The sequence below is a fragment of the Gekko japonicus genome, unplaced genomic scaffold, assembly GCF_001447785.1.
Source record: "Gekko japonicus isolate JY-2015 unplaced genomic scaffold, Gekko_japonicus_V1.1 scaffold1448, whole genome shotgun sequence".
NCBI lineage: Eukaryota > Metazoa > Chordata > Lepidosauria > Squamata > Gekkonidae > Gekko > Gekko japonicus.
In genome coordinates, this window is record NW_015167092.1 from 273326 (window position 1) to 296191 (window position 22866).

Consider the following 22866-nt stretch of genomic DNA (forward strand, 5'->3'; position numbering starts at 1 on the left):
CACCTAATTCTGGACACTGCCCTTTTCCCCACTGCTACAGACCCAAATAGGTCTTTGCAGAAGCATCAGGGAATCAGGAGATGGATAGAGAGAGGGGGCATGCTTTCACTGTGCACCAGTGATCCCAGGCCCAGCAGTCTTGTACAGTGGTTGGAGTGACAGAATAGAACCTGGGAGAGTTGTGTTCAAATTTATACTCTGCCATGACTGGTGAGTAGTTTAAGCCCTTGCCTTTGGCAAGTTTTTGTTAAATCAAAGCATGTAACAGTTTGCTGCTACAAGGTCAGCTGAACCATTCTGATGCTTGTTGATGAAGACAGATACTTATCACTTGCAGCTCATTTATGTAGTAATTATTATTATTATTTTTTGTTGTCTCACCTAAACACAAGATTATTCAGATCTTCAGGTTCAGCATGCGGTTGAAAAGATGTGCAATCCATTTTCCAAACAGTCAAATAGGTTCGCCAGTATTACATGCAAATTCATGGCATCCCAGTAATTTATAAACAAGCTAATGTGTACTGAACCACAGACACACACAGGTGCAATTGGAAAAATTCAAATGATTACTTGTATAATAAGCTATCCACAGTGGCCATGTAGATTATACAGAACCAAAGCAGAGTAGACTATATCCTGCATAATTTGGCAGTTTGTCTTTTCTGGTACTTCAGTCATGAAGTCCTGGTAAAAAACATCCTGAATCAGTCGCCTGAAACCATAAAAGCAAATGCCCTCATGGGAGGAGGAATGGTGGGTGGATGGTTATGAAAATTAATGTTTGAGCTGAGAGGTACTGGGATTCTAATTATAGCATAGCTAATTGATTGCTGGAATTTTTAAAGGAGCTTGCCAGTAGTACGTAGTTTATGACAATGATAAAGCAAGGCATTGATACTGTTGTTTTAGGATGAAAATATCTTTGACAGATTGGCAGCGCAATCCTAAAGCAAAGTCAACACTCTTCTAAATGTATTGAAGTCAGTGGGCTTATACAAGGATTTGCAATGCAATTGTGAACAGTTACATCCTGCTAAGCCCCTTTACTTCAGTAAGTTTAGAAGAGTGTGACTCTGATTAGGATTGCATTGTTAGGGGGTTAATGTTATTGCACAGTGTAAATGGAATAAAGAATTCAGTAAAACTAAAACCATCACTGCAGTTGGCATTTAATTGCTTGATGCTGCAAAAGTGTATCTCTACTGTTGTGTAAGGACCAATGGTAATTATCCAGGTACTGCTTGTCGTATAGTGGCAGATAGAGGAAAAATGTGAGCCAAGAGATTCTGGATTCAAATCTCATAACCAGCAGTATTGGTATAATAAGGTTGATCTACCTTACATGGTGTTTGTAAGGATCAGTAGACTGGTATATCAGCTCTATCCCATTGTTATATGTTCTAGGAGATTCTAGTCTATGCATGGAATGAGCAGTCAGATGCATAAGTGAGATTCTTGACCACAGTCTGAGATCTTTAAAAAGGGGAAGAACTTTATTCACTATGTACTCTCAATGTACTACAGCACAAGGCATTGGAAAACTATATCAAAACATGACTGGGTATCACAGAAAACAACATAAAATATATGAGGCTAACTAGGTTATACAGTCACTCGTGTTACCTTGGCATTCCCTTCCCTGGAATGGAGGCAAGCCCACAGGAACTTTAGAAACAGAGGTAGATAAATACAGATTTCTTGAGTCCCTTGGACTGCAAGGAGATCAAATCAGGGTGATGTCTCTACTGATTTGATCTCCTTGCAGTCCAAGGGACTCAAGAAATCAGCAAGGAGAATAATAATTGTTTTACATGATTGGACCATCCACACAAACACTCTGCTTCCAAGAGCAACCAAACCAGATGCCCCAAGGAATTTATTTATTTATTTATTTATTCAATTTATACCCCGCCCTCCCCGCAGGGTATTCTCAAGAAGGGAAATATGCTGGTGGTCCTCCTGTCTCCAGTACCTGATATATAGAGGTATACTGTCTCTGTACATAGAGGTTCTATTCACTATCATGAATCATTGTCATTGGTGGAGTTATTCTCTTTGAATTTGTCTAGACATTTTTTTAGAACAACCATCTAAGCAAGCAGACAGCATATCAGATTGGATTCTATGAACCAATAAGTTTGGTAACTTTTTCTATTAGAACAAGGCTTCCTTTATTGAAACAATGTGCCTCACTTAGTGAAAGGAAGTTGTTAGATTAACATCATTGTTCAGTAATGGTTAGGCTTGCCATTTTCCCTGGGGGGGCGGGGGGTAGCCTGCTTTGCCCCCCCCATCTGCCAGCCCGAATCTGGCTTGTGGGGGAACCCCACCCCCAAATGCCAGGATCACAGCAATGCATCCAGCATGATGACGTTACTTGGAGTTGATGTCATCGTGCCAGGCAGATTGCTGGAGGGGATGCTCTAGCACTCGGCCTAAAAACTCTATGATACCATAAAGTTTCTGGCTGAATGCTAGAGCGTCCCCCTGGCAATGTGCCTAGCATGATCACATCACTTCTGGATGATGTTATTGCTATTAGATCGCCGCTAACAAAGATCCGGAGAGTGATTTCAACAAAAGTGATCAGCTTTATTGTAGGTACGAACAAACGCTTGAAAGAAGTCATAACCAGAACAGATTAACATTGGGAGCTAGGCTCCTTTTAAACATTCCCGGGCTAATGTAGCCACGCCTATTTACAATAAGTAACCAATGAGGTTGCTCAGATAACATCCAATGAGGGTTCTTCCCTCTCAGGGAATTGGTGCAGTTCTGATTGGTCGCTGTTTTGGAGCGACCAATAGTTTGTTAGTTCGGAGGAGCCTTCGTCTGGCTCAAAACTTAATATGGAACGTTAATGCGGCAATTCATGTAAGTCATTTTGAATACACCACAATTGCAGTGTGCGCACCAGAACATCCTGGACAGGACGCTTTGTCCTCCCACCGGCAGAAGGTAGGGACCTGGCAACCCTAGTAATGGTAGTTAGGGTTCCAAATCTGAATTAGAAAGGAGTAAGCAGGAGACCCACAAGAACTTGTGTGGAAATATCATTTTCCCATCCCCACACTATTTCCTCTTTCCTCTGCCCTGAAATCCCCATAGTCTCTGCCGTTTTCCTGCAGCCTTCTCTCCTTCCTGTCCTTTGCTTTATCTACCCCCATCTTCTGTTTTCCCTCCTTCCTGCCCCTTGCCGCCTCTGCCTGGGAGAACTTTAGCCCAGTCAAACAGTGACAGCAGCCAGACCCAGTTGCATGGTAGAGAACCACAAGAACTTCTGGGGGTCAGCTCACTTTTTCCTGTATCGCTCTCCCCATACTGCTCCCTTTTTTCCTCCTGGCAACATCCATATCCTCACCTTTCCCTGCTGCCTTCTTTCTTTCCCACTCACCAACGAAACTCCCTTTTATTCACCCACCTATCTTTGGCTATATTGATATGTATTTACTTTATACCCCACCTTTCTCCACAATGGGAGACCCCAAGCAGTTTATATTATTCTTCTCTCCTCCGTTTTATCCTCACAACAACCCTGTGAGACAAGTTTGACTGAGAACATGTGGCTTGACCAAAGAGTTTCCATGGCAAAGTGGAGGTTTGAACCTGGCTGTCCCAGATCCTAGTCTGAAATTCTAACCACTACACCAGACTGGCTTCTATGGGGTGGTTGCTGTTGAATAGCAGCAAGCAGCCAGGCCTATGTGAGTTAAGCAAGTCAGATGGTAGCATGTTGCCCATTGGCTGCTGCCAGGCTTGACCCTGCCGAGCATCCACAAAGGCCAAAACAGCCCTGGGAATGTCCCTGACCCATCAATATGCCTTTTACTGGCATAAACCAAGGCAGTTGTAGTTGCTTAGAACACCCATAACAGCCACTGAGTTTCTTAAAGGTATAGTGACTGCTTCTGTTATTTGGAGGGGGGTGTTAATCCCCCACTGTCCTTTTTTCAGATTTTCATGCAAATCTTGGGCTTTTTTTCTGGTTTGCAGAAAGATCTATCTTGTCTATTCATGTCTAAGTAGATCCAGATTTATGGATCTGATGCTGGTGATTTTCTGAATTCATGTCCTCACTGCATCTTAGTAAATCTGTGTCAAGAAACAGAATTAAAGAAATGTTGGCTGTGTTGCTATCAAAGATCCAAATCAAAGTTAATATCATGAGTCATGAGCATGCATAAAATACTGATGTGGTTCGAACTAGGAAGCTATATATGGATGTGAATAGGAAATGAAGCTAAGAATATATTGTTTGGAAAGCGATCTGGGCATGATTTGAAAAGATAATTACAGACAAGCATAACAAAAAGGAGTATATGTAACTACAGAAAGAGCTGAATAATTGTGCAGTGATTAAAAAAGAAATCTTCATTCTTTCTCAGGGGAAAATAGTGAAACTGACTTTAGGTTAAAAATTAACATTGACTAGTGAATGGCTTTTACTTATAGTGGCAAGAAATGTTCATTTGGAAAGTGATCTGAACAATATTTAATCTGTGGTTTAATTTATGTACTGAAGTGGAGGATCCTACAGTTGTTTGTAAGCTGCAGTGCAAACCCATGATAGTTTTAATGACATGTTGTCATGGATTATGGTACAGGATTCAGATACTAACAGAAAGACCTTGTTATTTTGGCTTCTAAGAGCCACAGAGGCTGGTGCAGAAAACTCTGGAATGAAAATTTATGTGACAAATGCCAAAAGCAGTGTCTAGTTTTCTCCTCCATTCTGTTAGCTGCAACACCGGGTCTCTATTTGAGTTATGATGGGGAAATTTGTTTAATAGGTGTGTGAGCTAGGGATCATACTGCAACTATACCAGAGTCAGAACCCTCTCAGAGAGGCACAGATGACAGACAGGAAATGTCTTTTATGTAATTTATTAAGAAAATAACCCTAATACATTCAGCTAATCAATGAAATACTACACACACGCACACACACCAGAGAGCTAGGAAAGAAAGAGGTGAAGTGATCTTGAAAGATCAATGATAAAAGAGGGTGAAGCATTGAGGAGGGGCTATACCTACCTTTGGAAGAGAAGAATCTGCGGTGAAGAGAAGCAGACTGCTTGGCCAGCAAAAGAGATAGGGGATTCAGCCAATATATGTCCCAGGAGACTGAACCAAAGATGGCTGCGTTTGGAGTCCTAATATAGGAAAACTGTGCCTTCGGGACAGTGGGCACAGTGGAGAAATGGGCCAGGATGGCCAGTAATGGCTCTAGAGGTCTTTTGGACAAAAGAAGTCCAGGTTGAGGAAAGACAGCTTTTCTGTTCTGGAAAGAGCAGTTCTCAAGAGAGCTCTCTAAGCCCCACCTACCTCACAGGGTGTCCGTGGAGAGGGGAAGGGAAAGGAGATTGTAAGCCACTCCTCAGGTAGTGAAGTGTGGGGTATAAATCCAATCTTCTCTTCTTCTTCCTCTACTTCCTTCTCTTAAACCATTTACCTTTTTTCAGTCTCTGCCTTGGCAAAATTAGCAATCCTCAAAATGGCCATTGAGATCTCAGAACATAGTGTTGCAAGATTCCAATGGGCATTCCTCTCTTAAAACTACAGAGCTTGCTTCTATTATTTGGAGGGGGGGGTTAACCCCCAATGTTTTGTATTGCTTTTCTTTTTAAAATATGTTTCAGATTTTTCTGCAAACTTGGGATTTCCCTGATTTTTAGAAAACTTCCCCTGTATGTCTAATGATATGATTACAAAGCCATCCAATTGCTGATTTCCACACACCCCTTCTCCCCTGCACACAGGAGCCAATGAAGTACACCAAGAATGGGGTAACTTATGACACATATTTTGAATGGCTAAACATTACAGGTTAAGTGAAGAGTAAAAAAGGACAGCCTTATAGGACAAGTAGTATATAGAATTCATATAGGGAAAGCATAAGCCCCACACATCAAATTGTTCCTCAGCATCACTATATTTGTACTGCAACAATTCATCAAAACGTGTTGTAAATCCAATAAACCATATCAGATTGTGCAGGAGCAGGATTTCATAACCCTTGAAGTCCCTTAGAGAATATTGATTCTGATCTTGGCCCATTTCCTTGGTTCCATAAACTGTAGAACTGGTGGGTGGTACATCTAATAAATCTGAATCATATTTCAAGATACTTGTATTTTTTGACTCTTGAGTCCTGTAATTCTGGTAATAGTGAAATGGAAATAAAAAAATGGAATAGAAATGAAAAAAGCAGGGACCTGCAAGGACTTGTGTGTGTGTGTGTGGGGGGGGAATCTCACCCCCCCATACATACATTCTTTGCTCTTTCCTTTTCCTGAAAGTCCCTATAGTCTCTCGCTTTTTCCTGCCTCCTCTCATTTTGTTTTTTGTTGTTTTTGTTGTTGTTGTTGTTCAGTTGCACAGTCGAGTCTGACTCTTTGTGACTCCATGGACAATATCACGCCAGGTCCTCCTGTCCTCCATCGTCTTCTGGAGTTTGCTCAACTTCATGTCTGTTGCATCGATAACACTGTCTAACCATCTCCTCCTTTGTCGTCCCCTTCTTCTTTTCCCTTCCATCTTTCCCAGCATCAGGGTCTTTTCCAGTGAGTGCTCCCTTCTCATTTGGTGGCCAAAGTATTTGAGCTTCAGTTTCATTATCTGGCCTTCCAGGGAACAGTCAGAGTTGATTTCTTTTAGGATTGACTGATTTGATCTCCTTGCAGTCCAAGGGACTCTCAAGAGTCTTCTCCAGCACCATAATTCAAAAGCATCTATTCTTCGGTGCTCGGTCTTCCTTATGGTCCAACTCTCGCAGCCATACATTACTACTGGGAATACCATTGCTTTGACCATACAGACTTTTGTTGGCAGGGTGATGGCTCTACTTTTTATTATGATGTCTAGGTTTGCTATAGCTTTCCTCCCAAGAAACAAGCGTCTTTTAATTTCATGGCTTCAGTCACCGTCTGCAGTTTTACTTCCTTCCCTACCTCTAGTAGCCTCTACCTGGGAAAAGCCTTGCCAAGTTGCTCAGTGCCCAGTTGCGTGGTAGGGATTAAGGAACCTGCAAGGACTTGTGTAATGTGTAGGGCACTTCTTTCCCCCCCATGTCTCCCTCCCCACACTGTTTCCCTTCTCCTTTCTCCTGGCAACCCCTGGCAACTAATCTTTCCCTGATTTCTTCTCACCCACCAACCAGCCTATCTTTTATCTGCCTCCCCCCATTCATTATTCATTCTTTATGTACTTCATTTATACCCCACCTTTTTCCACATCGGGGACCCGAAGCAGCATACATCATTCTCCTCTCCTCTATTTTATCCTTACAAAAATCCTGTGAGGTAGATTAAGCTGAGTGAGTGTGACTGGCCCAAGGTAACCAGCAAGCTTCCATGGCAGAGTAGGAATTTGTAGCCTGGTCCCCCACATCCTAGTCTGGTATAGGATTTAGGCAGAACAGACTTCTAGGCTCACGTCTACTTTGTTTAAGGCATTTGTGTTTTTGTGGGGTTCTTTCACTTAATAAACCAAATCAAGATAAAGAGCCCTTTGTCTGTGTATGCGTGGAAAGGAATTAGCAGGCGGATCCAACGGTGCTTGTCCTGCAGGCTTTCTTCCTCATTTCTCTTGTTAAAAAGTACTCGCCAGCTAGACTTATAAAGTATACCCTGGGTTTCTAGGGTGACTAATTATAAATTATAATTATTATGGTCATGGCAGTGATATTCTTATGTCTAGGTTAAGAGCTAGAGAGGGCTCATGATGACAGATAGCTTGTCATAGTTGTTTATTTCAGCAGTGAAGGATGCTCACACTTAGGCTCAGTGCCACTTAAAACCAACATCAAGCAGGTTGTGAGCTCAAACCCAGAGCCAGTTTGGTGTAGTGGTTAAGTGCGCAGACTCTAATCTGGGAGAACCGGGTTTGATTCCCCACTCCTCCACTTGCACCTGCTGATGTGACCTTGGGTCAGTCATAGTTCTGACAAGAGCTGTTCTTGAAGAAGAGCAGTTTGTGTCGGAGCTCTCTCAGCCCCACCCACCTCACAGGGTGTCTGTTGTGGGGAGGGGAAGAGAAAGGAGATTGTAAGCCGCTCTGAGACTCCTTTGGGTAGTGAAGGGCGAGGTATAAATCCAGTCTCTTCTCTCTTCTTCTTCTTATTGCTATGCGAGCTTGCTTGGTTCCTGCACAGACAATTATGATTAGAAACTTAACTCCAATTACCCATGCTGCACGAATGCAGGTGCTAAGGTTAACCAGTGTTAATTGCCCATGCGTAGACAAACTGGGATTCTGAACCAGGCTTAGAGTCCCTGTTAGTGCAGCAAAATAACTCAGATAAGGCCTGGGCATTTGTGTTCATAGTTCACTAGAAACCAGTGTTCCCTTCTAACCAGGAAGAAGAGTCAGGCACACAAGCAAAACAACAGGCTGGGTCTGGGCACATTCCAGCTTTATATCAGCCAGGGTGGTGTAGTGGTTGGAGACCCGGGTTCAATTCCCCGTTCTGCCATGGGACATTGCTGGGTGCTCTTGGGCCAGTCACACACTCTTAGCCTCAACTACAGGGTTGTTGTGAAGGTAAAAGGAAGAGAGCTGCTTTAGGTCCCCTTGGGGATAAATGTGGGGTACAAATGAATAAAAATAAATGAAGTAAAATTGTTACATCTGAATGCAGTCAGCATGCAGGATACACTGGTTGCTGGTTTATTTCAATGGTGTCTTTCTCAGTGATAGACAATGTCCACTAATACTGGCTCCAAGAGCATGATTAGAGATTGGGTCTTTCATAGAATAGTCTAGCATTTGTGCAATTCACAGGTTCCTTGCTTTTTTAAAATAATAATAATAATAACAGAAAACAATTCAAAAACAAATACATGTAGTGATGTTGTGCTTGTCTACTTTGAATGGCATGGGGCTTTGCAGTTGAGAACCAAGTTAATTATATTGGTAATACTATAACTATTTCTTGGCTTGGTTGCGGTGAACAAGTTCCATGTGTGCTAGACAGTCTCTGCTGCAGAGCACATTTCCTCTTCTCCTAAACATTCTGTTTGCATGACGGTTTCCAATGAGCCCTTGTGCAAATGGAAGTGTTAGTGGAAAAAGAAGCACACTTTGCAACTGAGAGTGTCTTGTGCACATGGAACTCATTCATAGGATCCGTGCCTAAATGTTTTGCTTCAGTATTAGTTAATTGAATAAATGTATATTTCAGGTGAAGCCCTTAATTTATCAACTGGTAGATTAATAAATTAAGCTGTTGACATATTTAAAACAGATACGTTAGCTCATCAACTACAGTGGGTAAAGTACCACATCCTGCTATACAGCGATGGAGGGGATGGAGTCCTTTGCCTGATAATGCTTCTAGATCTTGAGTCTTCAGTACCTTTCTTCTGTGTAGCCGTGAGCTTGGGTAGCAAACGCAGAGGCTTGGTTCGGATAGAACATCAAACCATGATTTAGTGTAACTAAGCCTTATTCTTTATATTCTTTATTCCACTGCTGGATCTCTTGATGGCACCTGGTATTTTTGGCCACTGTGTGACAGAGCATTGGACTGGACAGGCCATTGGCCTGATCCAACATTGGCTTCTCTTATGTTCTTATATTCTCTAATTCAATTAGTGATTTTCTGCTTTTGTGCAAACTATAGTTTCTTGTTGCTAGCAACCTGTCTCACTATATTTGCCTTCCGAACCAGGATTGCACACCATGTCATGAAGCTGGTTTTCCAGTGTTTTGAAGGGTAAATGTAAGACATAGCTTGTTCAGTTCAAATGTAACTATGAACTAATTAGTGCTAAAAGAAAGAAAATGGAATCAGTTGAATCCCAGTATACAATGAACAGGGAGAAGCATGTGTGTGTGCAAGATGTAATTTATTATCGATAATTTATGGTATTTATTGGATTTTATTGTTGCAAGCTGCCTTGGAAACCTTATTATGAAACAGCATTAAAAAGGTTTAAAATAAATAAACAACTGTTCACATAGCAACAAACCAGGATTTGGTCTTGTGCCTGAATCAGCCTCAGTTTGTGCTGCATACTTTATTCCCTAAATGGGTAAAACAGAATTTTGCCTCAGTGTCTGTTAAATATTCCTTTTTCTAATCTGGAAGACACATTTAAGAAGATTTGGATCCCTCAAAAGGAAAAGGCTTTAGGGTATTTAATCAATTGAAACTCTTACCTTCAGAAAATGACCTCAAAATGTTACCCATATTGATATGATAATACTTGGAGTGCAATTCAGTGCAGAGTTACTTCCTCTTAATTGCATCAATTGCACTGTTAATTATTTAAATTGTGTGAGACTAAACTTTAATAGTATCCCCCACTCTATTCACCAGGCACTTACTTGGGGACTGGAGCTGTCCAGCTTCCTCACAGATTATCTGTTTTCAGAATCTAGTTGGCACTGCCAATCAGCAATGCATTTACAAGATTCTTGAGTCTGTGCAGATGGATGTTAGGAGGCCATCGATTGGTGGAGGGGAAGGTGGCAGGTAGTACCAAAAGGACAAAAGCAGATTGGTATAAAGTAGCTTCCCATTTCAGAATATACATGAGCTACAATACTGTACTGTGTCACGTATGCAAAACATAGAGTATCATAGACTATCTTAAAAAAACACCTGTGAGCGTTTTTTTAATTGGGTTCTTAATCCATGCTTGGGATACACAGATAAAATTGCTTTTTGGAGGCTGAATCTAGCCAATAGGTCACCAGATGGGAACATCTAATTTTAGGACATAATGAAGAGAAAGTGAGGAATGCCTAAACTGTGTTAATTTTGGTAGGGATTAGGTGTGCCTAACTTTTTCTCTATTGTACACCTAATAAACTTTTTTTTTAAAAAAAGCCCCTAAACCATTGATAGCTGTACTCTTTACAGATGATAGGGAAGGAAGAGAAAGCACAATATAGTTAGTTACTGTAAATCTTTACTCCTCGCCAACTCTATAAGGAACCCAGTATTGATTAAACAGTCTTATGATTCACAAAATGCAGGGACTGTGTCATTAGTGTATTGTTGTGTCCTTTTCTTCCAGGTTACTCAATACTTCAAGCTATTATGGAAACAGCAGGAGAAAAGAGCTGGCAAGTCAGCGCCATATGCGTGGAGAATTTTAATGATGCAAGCTACAGGCAGCTTTTAGAAGACTTGGACCGAAGACAGGAGAAGAAATTTGTAATAGATTGTGAAATAGAGAGGCTTCAGAATCTCTTAGAACAGGTAATACCTGCCTTTTAATGTGACTGTAAACACATTAGTAGGGCCCTCAAAGAGTGGCCTCTCTCCCTCTGCCTTTCATGTGCATTGCCAGTCAAGGCTGGGTGTATTTCATCTTTCCCCCTCTCTTCACCCTTTTATACATACTCCGATATTCAGTCTCCACTTATGACTCCATCTGCATATCAATGTGAAAATTCCCATCAAGTGGCCTGCAGGCCTGGTATGGCAAACTGCCCTGGAGGCAGCAGGTAATGCTCACGTCTAAAAACAAACAAGGACCCCGGTCACACGGGCAGGAAACTGCAGAGGAGAAGCGTGGCTGTTTGCCCTGGGGCAAACTACTGCGCAGTTACGTGATCAGACCTCCTGTGGAGGTCCTGTGGAGGTACCGTGGAGGTTCCATGGCAAGGGAGAGGTGCCGATCACAGGACAAGCCGGCGCACAACGAAGAAGCATGCGCCGCAGCAAACTGTTTTTTATTTTTGTGTACATGACAAATGCGCATGCTCAGTTGGGTTCGCATGCGCATCCACAGAGACTTGGACAAAAAAAACCCACCTTATTTGCAAGGGGACATGGGCGGGTGCCAGATGCCACCGGAAACGCGATCAGACGCCCGCCCTTGCCGCGCAGTTTCCGGAAACTAGTACCTCCAAGGTACTAGTTTTTTGCCACGCAGTTTCGGCTGGAAGCCTCAGTTGAGCCACGGGAGTGCTACGCTTCCCAGATGTGCTGGTGAGATCGCGCCCGGAAACTCCATTTGTTTTCCGTCTCACTTGTGTGGCTTCTGTTACGTGTGACCGCAGCCAAGATATGGCAAAAGAAAATTCATTTGTGTAAATCTAAGGGTGCGGTCACACACACTAAATAATCCACTTTCAATCCACTTTCAGTGCACTTTCCAACGGGTTTTTTACTGTGTGAATTGGGAAAATCCAGTCTACCCCAGTTAGATGTATAGCAGGGGGGGGGTTCCCCTAGGTTTTAGTCTAGGCAGGAGCCCTGGCTCAGGGGCAGATCATCTGCTTTGCATGCAGAAGGTTCCAGGCTCAATCCCTGGATTGGGTAGTAGGTGAAGTGAAAGTTTTATTTCTTTATTTACTTATATGGAAAATTTCTATGCTACCTATCCAGGGAACCGTCCTGGGAACATAAGAACATAAGAGAAGTCATGCTGGATCAGGCCCATGGCCCATCCTGTCTAACACTCTGTGTCACACAGTGGCCAAAACCCAGGTGTTATCAGGAGGTCCACCAGCAGTGCTGGAGGTGGCTTACTAACTAAAATAATAAAACATCATACATAACAGAAACATGAAACACCCTAAGTTTATCAATTAAAGCCTAGCATTAAAAAAACACTAGTATTTTGTAGCTGAATTGTCCCTGTATCTATCACAGACCTGGAAGGACAAAGAAGAAAAAAGGGGAAAAGACTGAACCTAAACCTAGAATTCAGAACCTAAAAAGGTTAGTCAAGAATAGAAGAGGGCCAACTCTAAAAATCTAATTATGAAACATACAAAAATATACATGTATTTATTCAACATAAATTAAAATAACAAACAAGGGCCCATTCCTAATTCATATACAAATATAAAAACATACAAGGGCTAATAAGATAGACCTAACGCGTTTCGGCCTTTACAGGCCTTCCTCAGAGGTCTAATACAGACAGAACATGATGGCTGATATGCAAAAATACATACAATCGTACATATATGGAATAAAGACCAGAAACCAATTGTTCCAAAGTTTAACCACTGGGCAAAGAAAAGAAATACAAAAATACAAATGAAGCTTCCAGTGTAATCACATGTCCAGTAGTACTTCTCTCTGGTCAACTGTATATTCTCTGAGATTGTACTGCCAAATGTTCGCAATAAAATGTTCCTTAGGTTAAAAGCAGTGTTGATCAAAAAGGTGTTGGGCCTATATAGTAGATTCAGGATTTAAAAAAACACTTTTTGTAGCTGAATTGTCCCTGTATCTATCACAGACCTCCCTGTAAGATCTCCCCCCCTCCCAACTGCTTTATCTCCCATCCAAGCTGCCTTTTGGTACAGGAGCACAGCTGAGGAGAAATGTGCCTGATGGGGATGGGCTATAGAGAGGTGAGCTGTCAGCTAAGGCTCCAGTTCTATCCTGGTTTTATTAGACTTTATTCCCTAATGTCTACAAATATTATGTTGCCCTTCTCATTCCTAAAATATTCCACTTGTTTAGTATTTCCTCTTTCTGCATATCTGTAGACTTTTCTGTATGTGAACACACAAAGCTGCTTTGTATTGCGTCAAATCATTGGTCTGTCGAGGTCAGTATTATCTACTCTGATTGCTGGTGGCTCTTCAGGGTCTTAGGTCTTTCACATCACCTGCTATCCCATCCTTTTAACTGGTAATGCTGACAATTGAAATTAGGACCTTTTGCATATAATGCAGATGTTCTATCTCTGTGCCACAACCCTACCTCATGAAGGAAATTGGTTGCCCATAATAATGTTACATTGGGAATTTATTTTCATCCTTAGTATCCACATGCATGAGATGGATTGACTCAGTAAAGGAAGCCACAGCCCTCAGTTTGCAAGACCTGAGCAAGGCTGTTATCAGTAGGACATTTTGGAGGTCATTAATACATTGTGTTGCCTTAAGTTGAAAACGACCTGACAGCAAACACAGGGTGTGATCACATGCACAATTAGCTGCGCCATAGGCACAAATGCTGGGCGGATTTAAAGGGTGCGATCAGACACGAACATCTGGGAAGCGCCCCACATCCGTCGGCAACCCATTTTGCTCCGCTGCAGAAGCGGAGTAAAAAGACACCGGGGAAAGTCCGGTAGCAAACGGGTTGCTACAGGCCTTGGACGGACTTTCCCCTGTCTGATCGCTCCAGCGCACTCTCAGGATGGTCTGATCAGGCTATCCTGACTCCATGCTGTTGGTTTCTCAGTATGCGCATCATCGCACACTCCATAGGGAGCCCTCAGTGCTGAGATGTGATTCATCGATTCCCCGTTTAAGTGAATTGGAAACAAACAGCAAAAAAACCCACCCTGACTCACCCATGGTTGCATCTGATCACACAGTGGCAGGCTGCCCCCGCAGCTTCAAAGGACTGTGTGATGGCACAACTGCAGGTCAAATTCTTCCGGAGGGAATAGCCTCGCTTCCCCCCCAGTTTATCTCATGCGTGTGACCGCACCCATATACACCTATATTAAGCAGACTGCACATGTACATTAGTTATCCAAGGCTTATAAAAAATTGGGCTTGTTCACACAAACATGTTCATCATTTGATAACTGCAAGATCAAGTTAGCTTTCATATCTCATCACACGTCCACAAAGAAAATGCTTTTCAGCAATCAGCTCACATTCTGCTTCCAGTCGATAACTATACACCATATAGAAATCCAATGTTATGTATGAATGTGTGAACCAGGTCCAAAGTGCAGGCCTAACTATGTTCAGGAATCCATTGAAATTGTTCACGGCCAGCCTAAATCCTGTGTATCCACTCCTCATTCACTGGAAAAGTCTGTGTGTTTTTTCCCCCCAAAGAATCTAATGGTTATACGAATCTTGAAGCATAATTTGCAGAAGCATTTGTGAATTGCAGCGAAGGAATGCCACCTAGTGGTGCTCCACGCTATTTTATTATGCTGCCGATTCGCTAAAAAGTTTTTTGCAAAGGACATGCTTGAGATCTTCAATAATATTTCATGCATAAAAACTTATGGCATTGTGGGTCTGAAGCTGCAGGGGTGCAAAGTACACAAAAATGCCTTCCATAAACCATACTGAATTCCATTATAGCTTTTGAAGAAAACCCAACATAGGAAGAAACTGAGAATTAATGACATGGCCATTTCCCAATGTAGCAAAAGTTATTTCTGCAGCCATTGCTGAGATCAAAATGGTGTCACAATGGAAAATATTTTCTCACGCTCATTTGATGCTGCAAGCACCAGAGTGTGAGAGAGGAAAAAATGTCATCAGTTTGTAATCAAGTTTTCCTCCAGTCTTGGATGTTATCACATAAAATAGAAAAGTGGACATTTAAGATGCTGAAAGCGTAGAAAAGCAAGCAAGTTTTATTTTTTAGTTTTTGTGCAAATATAGAAATATTTTTAGGTTGTTCAGCCACTGATTTGTCCATGTTTTCACTATCTTTATATATCATTTAAACATTTGTTTAAACATGTACATGATTTGATCATCCATGTATCACTGTGCAGGATGACTGAAAGATGATTATACAGTTCTGCAGCATACCCTGTGATCTTCCCCAGCTGGATCTAGTCATGTGCAACTAGTTTTGCACAATGATTGGTTCTTCTACCCTTCCTGCATCAAGAGGTGCCCATCCAGTTCAATGGGGCCTCAAAGAACATCACTTTGATAATGGAAATGCACACCCAGAATGCTCAACGTACACTTTTATTTATTTATTTACTTAGTTACATCGTTTACAGCCTGCCTTTCTTGTTGAAACTCACAGTGTGATATAGTGCAGTCAAATAATACAAGACATCAAACAAAGCAATGCAGTAGGACTAGGATCACAAAAATTAAAAGCAATGCAAAAAGAAAGGATCAACCATGGTATGTCAAACAGTACAAAAAATGGAATTACAAAAGTAGAAAAGTGCAGTAAGAGCAAGATGATACAAATAATTGAGTGTTCCCTTTATAAAAATGCCCTTTCTTCCTTTATACAACAGCCTTATTCCAGTTTTAGAAATGCCCTATTGAACAATTCTCCTTCCAAAGTCTTAGTTCGGGATTGGGTTTCCCAAAGTCCAGGTGGAGCCTGGAGATCTCCCACTTTTGCAGTTGATCACCAGACTACTGAGATTATTTTCCCTGGAGAAAATGGCCGCTTTGGAGGGTGGACTCTATGGCACTGTACCCTGCTGAGGTCTCTTCCCTCTCCAAACTCCATTGCCCCCAGATTCCACCCCCAAAATCTCCAGGTATTTTCCAACCCAGACCTGGCAGCCCTGTTCAGGATATGTACATTTGGAATTGATTTCAAAGATAGTAATGTGGTACCGTTTGTACATTTTATGTACCATTGAGATCTCAGAGTCAGTCCTTAATTATACTTCTTGAACTGTGTATGACAGCTGTTCTTTTAACAATTGTTTACTGTTTCCCCCCACTAAACAGGATTATTGCCTGATCCATCATGATTAAAATCAATAATTTTTTTTATCATTAACAGTGAGTTAGAAGCTTGATTACTATGGGTGATATTTCAAAAGAGTGGCATGCTTTGCACTGTGTTTTGAACTGGGGAGTTTGAAGTTGTTGTTTTCCTAGGAGAGCTTAAAAATTCAGAGTATCTGTCAATTGGTTTTGGTTGGCTGCAGTGTTTCTCATTTTTCAGCTTAGCTTTGGACTCAGTCCTTGTGGCAACCACCATTCCAATTAAGCCCTTGCTATAAAATGGAGTGAGAAAAAAGAGGACAAATCTAGCCACTTCCTTGATTTACTACTCAGGAGAAAACTATATTGCTTTATGCATTGCTAGATTCCACTGTGATGCCTTGTGCATGTAGTCTCTCCCCCTTTCTCTTATTAGCTAGCAGTGTCGTTTCTTCTTTATATTCACAATCTGTATAGCCAGTTCAATTGGTCAATTTTATCTCTCCAGAATTATTTATTTGTTATTTGTTTATTTAGAAAAATCACATTCTACTCTCTCTTCAGAGATCTGCTCCAGGCTGCTTACAACCCAGATAATAAAATAAAACCCTTAAAACACACCATCAACAACAAAGTCATTAAAACACAAGCATGAAATAACTGTCTGAAACCCTTAAAACACGGCATAACCTGAAATGATATAAATAAAATGACTGGACCATAAGCAGACCACAAAATGTTTAAAAACATAAGACCCCCTTGGTTAAATGGTAAAGAGGAATGTCTTTGGCCTGATGCCTAAAAAGGAAGTAAGGTAGGTGGCAGGCAAGCCTCTTGACAGGCAACCTTCCAAAGGCAAGGTGCCACCACTGAAAAGTCCTTTCTCTCACAGCCACCCACCTCACCTCTGAAGGTGAGGGCACACAGAGAAGAACTTCAGAACAGGATCTTAACTGGCATGCTAGAAACTACAGGCAAAGGAAGTGTTTTCAGCTTCCTGCTACCAAGCCATTCTGGAGCTTAAAAGTAAGAATTGTACTAGAAAGAGATGAGCAGCCAGTGTAGATCTTACATCACAGGGATGATAAAATCCCTGTATCCAGCCCCCAACAACAAACTGGCTGCTGCGCTTTTAGACCAAATGAAGATTCCAAACAGTCTTCAAAGGCAGCCCCACATAAAGTGTGTTACAGATATCTAACCCAGAAATTATCAGACCATGGGTCACTGTGGCCACATCCTTTAGAATGCATTAATCCTGAAGCATTTCTCACATTGGTTTTGGCAGTTTTCTCACATTGGCAGTGTCCTTCAGCACAACAGTGTCACTTCTGCCTGCATGACTAGAAGTGATGTCATCTAGAGTTTCAGGGAAATCCTAGAGTTTCCTAGAATCTCCTGCAATGTGGTGATGTCATTTCTGGTTATGCAGCCAAGTTGTGAGACACCATTTTGGTAAGTCTTGACCCTTCCTGTCTCCCAGGCTTGCCAACCAGTAGTTGGTCATTCTAGTTCTTATTACAAAATTTGGCATGGGGCCCTTGAGGCAGTGACCTTTGAAAAGGAGATGCTGAGCACAAGGAAGCAAGAATAGTAGGAGGTAGTGGTGAGGAAGAAGTAAGGGGACAATGAAATTTCCTCTGCCTCATTATTTTTCATGGGCTTTGTGCTTGTTTTATGTAGTGGGTAAGTGCGTGGACTCTAATCTGGGAGAACCGGGTTTGATTCTTCACTCCTCCACTTGCAGCTGCTGGATGACCTTGGGCAAGCCATAGTTCTGTCAAGAGTTGTTCTCTCAAGGGCAGTTCTGGAAAGAGCTCTCTCAGCCCCACCTACCTCATAGGGTGTCTGTTGTGGGGAGGGGAAGGGAAAGGAGATTGTAAGCCGCTCTGAGATGCTGAGTGAAGGGCGGGGTATAAATCTAATCTCTTCTTGCAGGAACACATACTAAAAACAGTAAACGCAGGCTAGTAAAAGGTAAAGGTTCCCTTGCTTGAAAGCCAGTCGAATCCGACTCTAGGGTTGTGGTGCTCATCTCCGTTTCAAAGCCGAAGAGCCAGCGCTGTCCGAAGACGTTTCCGTGGTCATGTGGCCGGCATGACTAAACACCAAGGCGCATGGAACGCTGTTACCTTCCCACCGAAGTGGTACCTATTTATCTACTTGCAATTTCTTGCTTTCGAACTGCTAGGTTGGCAGGAGCTGGAACTAGAGACAGGAGCTCACCCCGTCTTGCGGCACCCGGGTCTTGAACTGCTGAACTACTGACCTTCCACAGCCTGCAGTACAGCGTCTTAACCACTTGAGCCACCGCAGCTCTATAAAAGCAGGCTAGCCACAGATAATGGTAGAAATGTTTACATCCTTGGGATTCCTCAAGTGTACTGCAAAATATGACTTTGTTATTTAACAAAAAAGAAAAGAAAAATGGTTTCATGTGTACTAAGCATTCCGGAATGGAATGTTGAGATCAGTTTCCACTCAAAGGGTTTTGTTTGGCATTCCCTTCCTAACACTAGCCTTCCTCCATGTTTGCGTGTGTTTTATGTGTTTATATTATGCTTTATTTTCATTATTTAAATAATTCATATATTTTTGCATTTGAAATGCTTTTTAATGTCTGAAATGTTTAAACGTTTGAAATATTTTTACTGTTTGCTGCCTTAGGGACCCTGAATTGGGTAGAAAGACAGCATAGAAAGGTTTTTAATAAATATCTAGGCAATCAAATCAACCATACATATAGTAGTGTGGCATTAAGAAGGGTTACAAGTAGTGCTGCACCAGTTTTCTTTCTTTCTTTCTTTCTTTTTTGCTGTCGAACATTTTTGCTCCAGTTTGGCTGGAGATCCTGGAGATTTTGTGTCATCTTCTGGATGTGGAACAGCAGTCACTGGGGATATGGAGGGGGAGGCATTTGTGAATGTCCTGCCTTGAGCAGGGAGTTGGACTAGATGACCCTGGAGGTCCCTTCCAACTCTATGACTCTGTGAAGGCAGAGGGGGCTCCCAAAATGTTCCTCAACCCCAACATTCTTTTTTTTCCCACAGCTTCTTCAATGTTTTGTAAGGGGGACTAGGATATACATCAGCTCATTGCTGAGACAGCCACGCCCATGCCCCCTTCCTTGCAGCACTGCCCTGAATGCATCAGCCCCCATTGCTTTTTCAACAGGACAATATATTCTGCCGTTCACCTCCCCCCATGAACGTTTCCCTTCGTTCCCAGTTGCCAAAAGGAAATGCAGTTTTTTTATTAGTTGCTGTAGATTTTCCGAGATGTGTGGCCATGGTCTTGGCATTGTAGAACCTGACCTTTCGCCAGTAACTGTGACTGGCATCCTCAGAGGTATTAACACAGAAAGATGGAATACACGCGTTTCAGTTCAGCGCCAGTTACAGCTGCCTTTCCATCTCAGGTTAAAAAAAGCATAGAGTCCAGCTTGAAGTATCCTGTTATCCAAGCAAGAAAAATGTCAGTCAGTGCACCTGGCAATCCCCAGCTCTGTGCCACTTGTCATGGAGACTTGCACTCATTAGGCTCATGACATCTCAAGGTAATGCTGCATTTTAGCAGTTTTGCTGCATTATGGCGTAGCCTATGTGAACATTAGCCCCATTTAAGAAGATGCAATCTCACCCGCTCAATCTGTGTGCGTAGATACTTGAATTGCCCAGTCCCCTTCAGAGGTTTGCTTTCTCTAGATCCATTTCAAAACTACATTTGTCTATGCAAACCAGCTGGACAATAGTTTATTTCTGTAAAATTATGAACTATCTAGCTCTGCAGAGTGGATTTTTCCTTCTTTCTGAATCCATAGATAACATGTTAGCCGCTATAAATTAATTAATTCCCACTCTTTTGGCTCAGTTTATCTTCACACAAAATTATCAGCAATTACTTAGCTGACCTTCCATTTCATCTACATTTGCACAGGCTTAATAGGAAACAACCCACGTTGAGATATGTAAATTGAATGGAATATTGAGAGAGTCATCTACTTTGCACAAATATATAATGCTCTGGTGAGAGAGAGAAAAAGACCCTGATCATCTAAAACCTTACCTACAACAATAGCACTTGTTTGCTTGCCTCATAATGTAGTTTTACATGCATTTGTTTTCTTATACAAAACCCAGAAAAAGCATCTCTCTCTTTGTGATATATTTTCTATGAAAGATTATTTTTATAACTAAAGAAGAAACAGACATCAGTTTAAGGCCAAGGACCTTTGCATAGATTGGTGCAATATTTTCCCAGATGGGAGTGTGTGAGGGGAGGGAACGGGCTCTTTAGGTGGTTGCACTGTACCGCCAACCTACTCTGTTTCCCAGGAATCAATTCAGGCATAGCCAAAAGCCCACAGAATAACCACAGGACCTGCTGGGTGGAGGACGGGACTGCCCTAGCATATCCTCTTTCCACCCTCTCCCACTCCACCACAGGCTAGAGTTCGTGGCCTGAATCTACCTTGTGAGCTGTGGTTAAGGTTGCCAACTTCCAGGTGGTGGTTGGAGATCTCCTGGGATTACAACTGATCTCCAGGTGACAGAGATCAGTTCACCTGGAGAAAGTGGCTGCTTTAGAAGGTGGTCTCTATGGCCTTATACCACACTGAAATCCCTCTCCTCCACAAACCTCATCCTCCTTAGGTTCCATCCCCAAAATCTAGGTATTTCCCAACTTGGAGTGGGCAACACTAGCTGTGGCAGCAGTAGCTGGGCACGTAAATGTCATCTATTTCCCCCACGGATGCCACCCACATTCTCCCCACACTTGTGGGCTTGTTATTGCTTCCTTTGTTGAATGTCAGTGATTATGTCCTCTTTCTCTCCCTTTCTGACCTATTTCTTTGGATTTTTCTTTTCTTTCCTCCTTGTTCCCTTTAAGCGAAGACCACACAATCTCTGTGGCCTCCCCCCCTCCGCCGTTAAGGTACATGAGCTCTACAAGATCACTGAACACAGAAAAGTTGCTCCATGAAACCATGTAACTGTGGATTCTCTGAAGAGGTCTAGTTACTTCACTGTTTTTCAGTGTATCATAAACAGAGGGAGATTCCTAATCCATGTTAATAATTCTCAGTACAGAGAGAAAGTGCCAACATTTAGGCTATTTCTCAAAATTCTAGGCACATGACTATGATCACCGCCTCGCTGATGTGGGGATACATGGGGCAGTCTTGCGGTGGCTGGTCTCATTTTTCCATGGTCAGGGACAGAGGGTGATGCTTGGGGAGCAGGTGTCACCACATTACCCTTTGGTATGCAGCATCCCTCAGAGGGCGATCCTCCCCCCCTATATTGTTCAACGTCTATCTATACCCCCATGCCCTAATATTCTGGAGCTTCAGGCTGGGCTGTCACCAGTACGCTGATGACACCCAGCTATATCGGATGATGGACAGCCAGCCAGACACCACCCTAGACGTATTGGCCAAGGGTTTCGATGCCTTGAGAGCCAGTTTGGTGAAGCGGTTAAGAACATGGACTCTAACCTGGGAGAACCGGGTTTGATTCCCCAATCGTCCACATGCAGCTGCTGGCGTAACCTTGTGTGAGTCACAGTTCTCTCAGAGCTGTTCTCTCAAGAGCAGCCCTTGAAAGAGCTCTCTCAGCCCCACCTACCTCACAGGGCTTTCTCAGCTCTGGTGCCAGCCTGGTAGAACATTCTCCCTGTGGGATTTAATGCAGTTCCACAAGGCTTGTAAAATGGAGATGTTCTACGAGGCCTATGGTTGAGGCAGCAGCAACTCATCTATAAAAGCCTCCCCTGCTATGCCTGCTCTGTTCCATCATGGCTGATTTCCTCACCCACCCATTTGCTCTGTACTGTTCCATCTATGGCTACCCACAATCAGAATTGTGTAGCAGACACCATCAAATGATTTTACCCATATTTTAGAAATGCTGTGTACTGGTTAATTAATAATTTTATGGATTTTAAGGCTGTGTTTTATTTTGATTATGTTGTATGTTTTAACCATGTTGTAACCTGCCCTGAGCCTGCTTGTGGGGGAGGGAGGGCTAAAAATTGAACAAACAAACAAATAAATAATGAACTGTGACAGGAAAAGAAGAGCACAGAAAAAAAAAACATTGGTATCTCAGAGTAACTCGGCTTGCCATGTTTGTTTTTTTGGTACATAGTATCCCACTCTTCCTTTAAGATGCACAGGGCTTCATTCATCCATCTCCCCTCCTCAATTTTCCCTGTCAGATACGTTAGTCTGACAGGCCCAAGGTCACACAGCAAGCTTTATGTCACAATGGGGATCTGATCCCTGGTCTTCCAGACCTGAGTCTCACACTTCAACCACTACTCCAAGCATAGGCAGCCTCAGCCAGTGGGCAACAGGGATAACTGCCCTGAGCCCCATCCTTATGAGGTCCACAACCATCCATGGCCCTCTGCCCGAGAAGGAGAGGCAACAACAAAAAGAGCTGACTCTTGTTGCTACTTGTGCCCATCCCATCTGGACCTGGGGTTGGCGGCGGC

General features: G+C 42.5%; 1 protein-coding gene across 3 annotated transcripts in view; it reads left to right on the forward strand.

The window, feature by feature from the left end:
- The window catches only part of GRIA4 (glutamate receptor, ionotropic, AMPA 4), a 329532-nt gene that overhangs the window by 211610 nt on the left and 95056 nt on the right, over nt 1-22866 (forward strand). For all 3 annotated transcript variants that reach the window (XM_015412885.1, XM_015412884.1, XM_015412886.1), the window contains exon 4: nt 11028-11212. In XM_015412885.1, coding sequence (XP_015268371.1) covers nt 11028-11212 — 185 coding nt within the window. The remainder of the gene's footprint in view (nt 1-11027; nt 11213-22866) is intronic.